This window comes from Etheostoma cragini, chromosome 23 (genome assembly GCF_013103735.1).
Source record: "Etheostoma cragini isolate CJK2018 chromosome 23, CSU_Ecrag_1.0, whole genome shotgun sequence".
In the NCBI taxonomy this organism is placed as follows: Eukaryota; Metazoa; Chordata; class Actinopteri; order Perciformes; family Percidae; genus Etheostoma; species Etheostoma cragini.
Window position 1 is genome coordinate 15003865 of NC_048429.1, and position 11116 is coordinate 15014980.

Genomic DNA, 11116 nt, shown 5'->3' on the forward strand with positions numbered 1-11116 from the left:
TTTCTCCTAAACCCAACCATTCCGTGGCCGCGAGTCAAAGAACCGTAAGCCCACCCACGACCTTTTCCTTAACCTAACAGAGTCAAAAAGGACGCCAGGAGAGACAACCAAACGCGTGTTTAGCTTCAGCGTCAAAAACAACGACAAAGGCACCTGACCAAGCGTTTGTATTTTACGAGATGGGAGTGAGAATGTGTAGCCAGACCCAGGAAGAGGATGATGAAAACTGATTCCGCTTCAGGTCGGCGATTTTCTCGCAATGCACCGCGCTGCAATCTCCGATCACGTTATAATCTGCCTCTAGAAGTGGTGAATGTAGGCTACAGCTCAAAGCAACTTAATACTATATAGTGTTGGTAACCCCCGCCCCCCCCCCTTATTTGGACTGTTTTGTACAATTAGAAGCTCTCAGGCTAATCTTTCAATTTTCCGGTGATTTACGTCCAAACCCTTATTTACGGTCATGAGCCCCGGGTAGTGACTGAGAGGACGAGGCAGCACAATCACCACTGGAAATATATTTCAGTTTCACAGCGTCTGAAACAATATCTGTCTACAATTTTGTTATTTGGTAACAATGTTCTGGACGGTTTTAAAACCGAGACACGTAAGACTTGGCTGCCAAAAAGAAACAATTATTTCACCAATGTTTACCTATTGGGGTTATCGAGCTTGCCTTTTTATTTCTGTTTTGGCTGCCAGGCTCACTTTATTGATCTTCTAGGCTGTGGTTAACGTGAATGTGGTTAAAATGAGTTTATCATTGCATGTGAGTGAGATTGAAATATGTTGTAAGTCCTATCATATGTAGATGTAGATGTACATGCAAACATGCAAAGACAACCAGTACTGAAAATGATACATTATCATTGGCTATGGGATATTTTTAGTACATGATACATGTATCGTTGCAATATTGCTATATCATGAAAGAATCGCAGGGTCACATAAACAAATATCACTCTTGTCTGGTTTGTAATGTGTTTGTGTCCTAGGTAGTTGGGGGACAATGGGGAGGCAATCTCAAAACAATGTTGGCTCCTACTGGTAGTCGTTGAGATATTTCAGTCTTGACCAAGGTGGTGGAACAACAGTCCAGAGATTCTCACAAGTCTCTAAGCTCGAGTCCAAGTCAAGTCTCAAGTCTTTGAGTCTCAAGACTTTGAGACTTGATTTGGACCCAAGTCTTTGAGCTCGACTCAAAGTAAAGTCTCAAGTCTCTCGTGGTTGTAATGAGTGTTGTATCATCTGCTGGGTTCTTTTCAGGCTGCTCAGAACACTGCACAGCTACATATAAAGAAGTCCAAGCATGTTGTGTGGTATAGAACTCGTTTATTTGTTATCATACAGTATCAGCTTTGATTAGTTGTCTGATATATAATCATTGTAAATTTTGATGTATTTAAGGCGGAATCCTTTATCTTGATACCACACATTTAGCATTCAACTATTCTTTTGTCTGAGCCTTCTGAGTGGTCTGGAGTTTTTAAACCAAAGCTTCTGAGGTGTGGCCCAGCAGCTTCCAGTGTTTTTGTTGTTCTTCTACATGTGTGGCCATGCCCAGAAGATACGATACCTGTTACGTAGACACGTCATTGGTTACGCAGCGAGGGGAATAACATTTAGCCCATCAGAAATTTCCTATTAAATAAAGATTGTTCACGAGTCTCATATCTAGAGTCCGAGTCAAGTCTTAAGTCTTTTGATGACGAGTCTGAAGTCAAGTCTGAAGTCACTGTGTGTGCGACTTACTGTGTGTGCAACTTGGGTCTGAGTCTCAGCTCCATCTCCACAACAGACTGGCATTGCCATCCCTTTAGCTACGCTGCTAGCACAGCTAAAGATTACAGAACTTTGAACCCGGAACAGGTTGAGTGTATCAGCTTGACATTTATGGTTCCTTTGGTTTTTACACAAAATTAAATAAACTCATCTTGTTTTATCATCCTATTCATTATTTAGGCAGATTTATGGCTGGAGATCTGCCCCAAAGTAATGTTCTTTGGTGATTATTAAGATGGTGTGAGGTTTATTGGCCTCATATATTACCAGTAAACATTTAGCCAACACACAGTACGTGTTAACAGGAGTCACATGAGGTGTTGTGGTGGTGTGGGGCGACATAGCCCCAAAACTGTGCATTCCAGTTTCACCCAGTTCTGTGACTATCTTCAGGCCACAGTACCATCTGAATGTCACATGAAAAATATATTTTCCTTGAGCAATTACCCACTTAAGTGTGAAGCAAAAAGCTCAGAGGCACGTGTCAGATTTCTTGTAAACATACTTATTGCTGTGTCAAATCCCCTCTTATTTCAAGGAAAAGAGATGCTGATAGTGAATCCACACTAAAACTATAGGCTGGTATGAGCAGCAGTTATGGATTCCCTGTCCTAAACGCCGCAACTCCAGATAATCTTGGAAGACTTGTAGAGGAAGATGAGGAATCCTGAGTTCCCTGAGGTTCCAGATTTTTCTTCTTGCCCGAACTTGCTCCTTTAGACATTTAAAGTATGTTCACAACACAGGTAATCAAATCTTTCTGAAACTGATTTTTGGACATAACCCCAACTAAAGGATTACATGGCCTTCTTTGTTTTGATCTTTACTGAACACTTTAAATCCAACAGAAAAAGTTAAACTTGCTTAGACCTGGACCGCCTGGGTAGCTAGCCTGGTGGAGCGCCAGGTTTGCTCCTGGCCGCGGGTTTGGCTCCAATCTGTGGCTTTTTGCTGCATGTCATTCCCCCTCTCTCTCCCCTTTTGTGTCTTTGGCTGTCCTATGAAGATGAAGGCCTAGAATGGCCAAAAAATAATCAAAAAAAAAAAAAACTTGCTCAGATCTCAAGCTTGCGGCAGACTGCTTTTAGTACTTCCAGTAAGTGTGACATTTTGGAGAAACAAAGTAAGAAAAGTACCATGCAACAACCACCAAAGGTTGTAACCTCATCTAATTTAAGTTTGAGCTGACAGAAGGGTCAACAATTACAGAGATGAAAGGTCTGGGTGTGCCAGTGGCGTAGACAGAAATAGTATATAAAAGGACAAACTGAAAAAAATGTTTACCTTCCAACATATACTGCATTACATCGGCAATAGCAGTACTGTCTACAACATGCTCAACCAACAAAGCTCAGTCTAAAAGGTTTGTACACAACAATATAGACAAAAACCTGTCAATTTTAACCTATTCAGGCTCAAATATATTTGCACCGGCAGAACCAGCAGCATTGGCTCTGCACAGCACTGTTAATAAATGAACCATTTTATTGCACAAAGTAGCAACTAAACATGAACCCAAAAAGCAGGCGTTTACATACTGCACAACATAGAAATCACTCACATTTGAAAAATCACAAAAGATCGTCCTTATTTACACTGTATCCCAAGAAAATTGTCAATACCACTTTAAAGAGAAACCATTGTGGTCTGGCCTGTGCCGCGCTGGCCCATTACTGGCTACACGCCTGGGGTATGCTGGGTCGTTCTGTTCAAACACGTTGAACCTAAGTTTATACCTGTTCCGAAAGGCAAAGCCAAAAGCCTTTTATCATAGAAGCTTGAATGTATCTACTGTACTAATGGGAATAACGGCGCACACTTTTGGAAAGCCTCTCTTCTTCGGCATTCATGATCCTGCATACAAATTTGACGAAATGTTCTTTATGAAGAATAAACTGCATGTCCTGTATCTGGACAAAATCCTGATTTAAACACTTTTATTTACATGTAGTCACATACTTTGTACGCTCCTCTGCTAGCTTGATTGCAATCTGTCTTGGTTTTATCAGACTGCTTACAAGTCAGGATCAGTACTACTCCACGTCAGGACTCCAGTTTGGGACATTACATATATCCTGTATAACGTTCACTCACCTATAGGATTATTAGGAACACCATACTAATACTGTGTTTGACCCCCTTTCGCCTTCAGAACTGCCTTAATTCTACGTGGCATTGATTCAACAAGGTGCTGAAAGCATTCATTAGAAATGTTGGCCCATATTGATTGGATAGCATCTTGCAGTTGGAGAATTGTGGGTTGCACATCCAGGGCACAAAGCTCCCGTTCCACCACATCCCAAAGATGCTCTATTGGGTTGAGATCTGGTGACTGTGGGAGCCATTTTAGTACAGTGAACTCATTGTCATGTTCAAGTAACCAATTTGAAATGATTTGAGCTATGTGACATGGTGCATTATCCTGCTGGAAGTAGCCATCAGAAGATGGGTACATGGTGGCCATAAAGGGATGGACATGGTCAGAAACTATGCTCAGGTAGGCCGTGGCATTTAAGCGATGCCCAATTGGCACTAAGGGGCCTAAAGTGTGCCAAGAAAACATCCCCTACACCATTACACCACCACCACCAGCCTGTACACTGGTAACAAGGTATGATGGATCCATTTTCTCATTCTGTTTATGCCAAATTCTGACTCTACCATCTGAATGTCTCAACAGAAATCAAGACTCATCAGACCAGGCAACATTTTTGCAGGCTTCAACTGTCCAATTTTAGTGAGCTCTTGCAAATTGTAGCCTCTTTTTCCTATTTGTAGTGGAGATGAGTGGTTCCCGGTGGGGTCTTCTCCTGTTGTAGCCCATCCGCCTCAAGGTTGTGCGTGTTGTGGCTTCACAAATGCTTTGCTGCATACCTCAGTTGTAATGAGTGGTTATTTCAGTCAAAGTTGCTCTTCTATCAGCTTGAATCAGTCGGCCCATTCTCCTCTGACCTCAAGCATCAACAAGCCATTTTCGCCCACAGGACTGCCGCATACTGGATGTTTTTCCCTTTTTACACCATTCTTTGTAAACCCTAGAAATGGTTGTGCGTGAAAATTCCAGTAACTGAGCAGATTGTGAAATACTCAGACCGGCCCGTGTGGCACCAACAACCATGCCCGAGGAAAATTGCTTAAATTACCTTTCTTTCCCATTCTGACATTCAGTTTGGAGTTCAGGAGATTGTCTTGACCAGGACCACGCCCCTAACGTCTCTTTTCTTCCTCTTTCTCTTTCCAACAGTGAAATAAACTGCCTTCAAATGCGGTCGGCAATGTCAAGATATATAAACAACCTGACGGAAAACAGTAATTGTGAAATATAAAGTCTACTTGAGCTATATTGGGGGGTTAAAGAACACAACAGGACGTCACACATAGGGACTGTTTCTTTGATCCCATCTCCGCCGCACCACTCTGCGACAATTCTCTGCTTCATTTCTTTTGGTCTGAATGCACCGTGACAGTAGACAGCTGTGCGTAATCCCACTGCTGGCGCAGCGCTAGCTGGCTAACTCCTTCTGATTCATGCAGTAGGAAGCGCTTGATTTGATACTGTATACAGCCGAGTTTTCTGGGAGCGGAGCACGCATTTTAAACTGATACGATCAATCGACCATATAGATTTATGTGTGGGAAGCAAACATCGTGATTGCAATTAATATTCACTAAATCGTGCAGCGATACAGCAAAGTCTGGCCAAATACCTTCTTTGTCTTCCCATCGATGTGTCTCGTCGTCTTTCATCTCAATGTCTCATCCAGATCTAAGTCTTAACCTAAGGCCGACTGAAAGACAGGGAAAAATAGTTTATTATTCATTATCAGCTCTCTGGTCACACATTCAAGTGCTACAGCTTTAGAAAAAGACAGAAACCTCTTTTCCAGAACAAACATAATGCTGACACATCGGCTTTTCTGCGCATGCACAGGTACACACAAACATTAAAGAAGGATCCAACATGATGTCCTTCTATGAATCGCAGATTCCCTTCTGATCACTAGGGCTGGGACGATATGCTTTTGTCCTGTTTGATTCTTTCACAAGACATGAGTATTGCAGTTTTTAAGTATTTGATAGAACTGAGTTTTGAGATTTTGTATTAAATCATGAGACATTTAAAAAAAACAAATTAAGAATCACATGTCAGTCAGTCTGACATTTATCTAATTTGTGAAGAAGTACATAACATGTCAGCGGTAGTGTATAAACCCAAAAATGTATGGGTGAATCATTGGTTAAAAAAAAATGAATAAAAAATAAATATTGATTCTAGGTAAAAGAATACATTTTTAAAATCGTTGCCAATTTTTTTAAAATTTAAAATTAATTTTTTCTTCACTACTGATCACCACAACACCAAACTTTAAAACTCTTCTGGTAGTGATTATCTAAAAGAGATTCCAAAAAACCCGCTGGAACTCATTCAGGCTTGAGCAGATGACTGGGTGTGCCCAAATACAATGTGAGAGTAAATGTCACTATTGAGGGCGCCGGATCTCATGACATAAGATGAGCCAAGACATGACATACTGTGGTAAGAACAGACGCTTCAGGTAGGGCTTGTCTTGGTAACAGTTTTGGCTTCGACTGGAGGAAGTAAGGCCAGAGCCTTGGCACAGCAGTAGTGGTGGTGTGATGCAATCTTTGACTAACATTTCCATATTAAATAAGATATTTTAACAAAGGAAGAATTTAAGTACACCTTTTCTGGTTGTTAGGCTACTCAAACAGAAGCTTTTTGTCTTATTGAAATCCTTACCTATAATTAAATATAAAGTAAAACAATTTGACCTTTCAATATCTTGTCTGTTTAATATGAAGCTGGGCGTTACCTCTCAGAATCACCTGCTGGTTCCAGGGATTTCAACTGGCAACCGCCTCTTTACAACGAAGTAAAAAAATGTAATTAACGCATTTAGAAAGAGACAGATACAAATTATAGCTTGACAACTAAGTCTGTGTTTCAGCAGCATCCATCATTCATGCATGTACTACTCTAAACAGAATTATGGATGTTTTATGGCCATGTTATAAATATATAACATAACCCATAACTTAGTTTACACCAAGAGACGCGCACACACACGCACGCACAAACACACACACACACACTTCCAACAAAGCCACAAATGTTTGACTGAGTTTAGCAGTTGAGTTTTCTGAAATCCTGTCGTGTTTTTCTTAAATGTTTTTGTTGTGTGTAATTAGTATAACTTTGATACGGAAGGCTTACAGACAAGACTCTCAGGCAAGTTCTGAAGTTACAGTATAAGACATCTGAGACAATTATGTCCTCAGGATGTGTAAGTCAGACTGAATCCATCACAGTCACTGCTGTTGTAACTGCAGTCTGTGTAAATATATGGGCCAAATCAACAGGCCAAATTACAATAATTACCTTCCTGTTTTTGGCATAAACCGTCTCTTTTTTATCTCACACAGAATCTTTGCCTCGCGTCTCTCCCACCTTCAACTCTCCCAGCCTCCCTCGGGAGGTGAACCTCACAGACTGACACTGTTGACTCTGGTGTGCAGGGAATGATGTTTGTGTTAATTGTTCATTAAGAAAGAAAATAAGTTCAATAGCATATCTCTTAAATGTTTCTCTTTCTGTCTGCAGATCTTACAGGTGAATCTAGTGATGTCCATCCTGCTGTATGTGATGGTCCTTGTGTACCTCTATGGTATCCAGGCAACCAACATGGACAGCAGTCGGCAGGGGCAACAGCAGCAGCCAAGTCCCGACCCCTTAAACTCCCTTATCATCCAGCTGCTTCAGGCTGACCTGACGAGGGGTAAGACAAGGGGGAACCAGAGCCAACAGGGGAGAAGCAGGGACACTGAGCCCCAGGAAATGCAGCCTCCTCTGCTCAGTGCAAACTTTCCATTGGAGGAGCAGGGCGATGCGGAACAGTGGGGCACGGGCGCTCGCAGCGGCGGGAGCAGCGACAGCGTAGCCGACCAGCAAGTGATGCTGTTGAACTCGGACCTTCTCAGGCAGCACAAGCGGTACAACTCCCCTCGGGTGCTGCTGAGCGACCGGCTACCACTGCAGCCGCCGCCGCTGTACTTTGCGGACGATTATGTAAGCGGCGGATTGGACGGTGCAGCGGGAAACAAGACACGAAAGAAGCGTTATGCTGAGCACAAGAGCTACCGTGGGGAATATTCTGTGTGCGACAGCGAGAGCCAGTGGGTGACGGATAAAACTCAAGCAGTGGACACCAGGGGGGACCCGGTCACAGTTCTGGGCAAAATTAAAACCAGTGCCACGCAGGACATCAAACAGTACTTTTATGAGACACGCTGTCGGACCCCCAGGCCCTTCAAAGGTGGCTGCAGGGGCATCGATGACAAGAACTGGAACTCGCAGTGCAAGACGACGCAGACGTACGTCCGAGCACTGACGCAGGTTCGCAATTCAGTGGGCTGGAGATGGATACGCATAGACACTTCCTGCGTCTGTGCGTTGTCAAGAAAACGTCATAGGACGTGAAGCAAACGCTACAAGCCTTTGGAATTGTACTTCCTGGTTAGGATTCTATTTCCTGTTCACAGTGCTCCCCACCCCAGGATTATGTTTCATGGTGGTGTTGCAACACTGTAAAATTAAACTTCTACTGATGATATCGTGGGACCATTTAAATGATATTTCACATTAATGTGCTGCAATGCCAGTGCAGTGCCGCTGTTACGGAAGAACTCATTTGAGAGAGGTTGGGGAGGGAAAGAGGGAGGTGGAACTACAGATATAAATTATTTAAATTATATGCATGTAGTTTATACATGTCTATCTATATATATCTATATATATATATATGACGTATGAATATATTTGTGTTATTTATTGAAGGAAGAAAATGACTTTAAAAATGTAAAGAAACAAGCTATGAACTCATTTTGAGACTGTAATACCGAGCTGGGCTGCAAAGGTGCTTCACATTAAGACTTTACATGTGCCTTGACCAGTGTGGCTGCAGAGCTGAGAGACAGGACATGGCAACACACACACACACACACACACACACACACACAAACACAAAAAGGTGACGGGGGCCTGTCTTGTCCCGTGGACTAATAGGGGGCCCACATGTTTATTATTACCTCTTAATGAGGTATAAGCCCTCCTGTGACCAAAGCCCCCATTTGAGATCTGTGACCAAACACACACATGTACACTGTGTTAACAGTTGACCATAATGTTATGTTGTAGTGCGCCATAAGTCAAATAATTCCTCCGGGAGACAGTTTTGACAAAATAAAAATGAGGATTTCCTTGTGTGGACTCTGCTGGCAGTGACTGACAGAGATGAAAGAAAATCCAAATGTTTGGTTTTTATTAGACCAAACTGACCCTGTTCTCAAATGTTATCATGAACTGTTTTTGTTTCTTCTTATTAATAAAATAAACCTATATTTCTTAAAGTTGGAAACATTTCATTAACAAATTTTTGAATAAAAATGATGACAAAGATTACATTATGTAGGTGATTTGATATTAAATTACTTAAACAAATAATACAGTGAGAAACTCCTAACAAGCCTGTTAGCCAACTTGAACCTTCAATCTTCTCTTCTAACAAAAAAAACAATGAACGGGCATCCTCAATTATGTTTAAATAAAACATATTTTACAGCTCCCGCTGCACATTGTGAAACGGTTTCTGTTTTAAACACGTTAATTGAAATTACTACCTGGTCAGGTTTATAAAAAAAAAAAAGGCTTGGGTTGAAATAAGTATGTTTATTACGTAATTTAAGCCATGTACATAAATGAAGTATGTCACATAAACAAGTTAATGCAGATTTTTGGTTGCACACCGGATACGTACAGCAGTTTCTTGGGGTAAAGAGGTTTATTGATCCATGCTTCATCCCTTTGCGGTTTTGATTAGAAAAGTACCTCAAAACGGGATTGAGAATGCAGTTTTGTCGTATCGGAACGTGCATTGGAGTTTTCAATTTCATCAGAACCAACATGGAACTCCCTTCACTGAAGTACAGACTTACAGCAAAGTAGAGTTGTGAGGTCTCCCTATAGAGAGGCAAAGTCCCTCCACCATGGAACCTTATTTTGGAAAAAGTATGTACAGTAATGACCGGCAAGAGGCAAGTACTATTTAATCCCCTTTGAACTGCGCCATCAATTTGCAAGCCAAGAAAGATGCAGTTTGTTGTAGAACTGTTGAAGTACCAAACCGAGAAACCTAATGAAAAAAACAGCAATGAACTGGTCTTTCTTACAGGTATTGTGTATCAAAGTCTTGAAACCTGATCTCTTATTCCTCTGTGCCATCGAGCTCTTGTTGTCCATAAACTATTAAAATCAGTGAGCCACTGCACGGCTGCACTGGGTGACATGTTCCTTCATTCGAATAAACATGGGGACTGTAGTTTATTTTGAGTTGAACCCAAATATGTTCATAATCTTTAAAGAGATTAAGTATTTGTGACACGTTTTTAAAGAATGACGCCTTTAGTAGGAAAAGATTTGCCTGAGCACAGACAGGGTAAGGAAGTTGGGGTTAATGGAGATGGAGTCAAATTTAATGGAGACAAATGCAAATGTTTATGTTTGAAATTGTTCTTGAGATTTTTTTGATAACAAGCAAACAGATTATCACCGTTCTCATCCTTTAAATGTTGGTTTTAGGCGTGATTAAATTCTGCAACTCCCAAAAACATTGTCTGGTGGTGTCTCCCTAGTTGTGTGTAGGGACTTCCAGGGAGTCCACAGTGGATCCAGTGAGAGAAACAGTGATGGTTGATCAAATAGACCCCAGGTCTGATCAATAGTCATTTATTCCGCTATCTGATCAGATGTTTTACACTTCAGTTACCTCGCCAGTTACACAGAGAGAGAACAGAGATGTCAGATGGAACATTCTCACATGGGGGCTGTGGTCAAAAGACGTGGAGGTGACTGTACAAAAGTGATGAAAAAGTGGATGCAGGTGTGTGTATGTGCATGTATAACAGTGATGTTTTATTGTCAGAAAGTCCTGCAGCTGCCTGCCTCACATCATTCCACTCACATTGCATAAAGTATTGTTCTAGAGGAATACTTCAATGGCTCCCCTTCTGTGCAGCCTTGCTATAAGCAGATAGAACTCAAACTTCAGTGATGGTTATCACTGTAGCATTCTTATCATTTATGATATTATGGCGTTTTTTCCATTACATGGTACCTGCTCAACTCTACTCGCCTTTTTTGTTTTTCCACTATGAAAAAAAAGTCCCTGGTACTAGCTAACAGGTACTCTTACTTTTTAGTATTATCTCCGTCGAGGTTCCAAGTGAGCTGAGGCGATACCAAAAGGTGACGTGAAAA

General features: G+C 41.5%; 1 protein-coding gene across 1 annotated transcript in view; it reads left to right on the forward strand.

The window, feature by feature from the left end:
- The window catches only part of ntf3 (neurotrophin 3), a 43566-nt gene extending 34744 nt beyond the window's left edge, over positions 1 to 8822 (forward strand). Inside the window, exon 2 of the mRNA XM_034863396.1 lies at positions 7406 to 8822. Within this exon, the coding sequence (XP_034719287.1) occupies positions 7406 to 8281 (876 nt within the window). The 3' untranslated portion in view covers positions 8282 to 8822. The remainder of the gene's footprint in view (positions 1 to 7405) is intronic.
- Positions 8823 to 11116: the final 2294 nt, after the last annotated feature.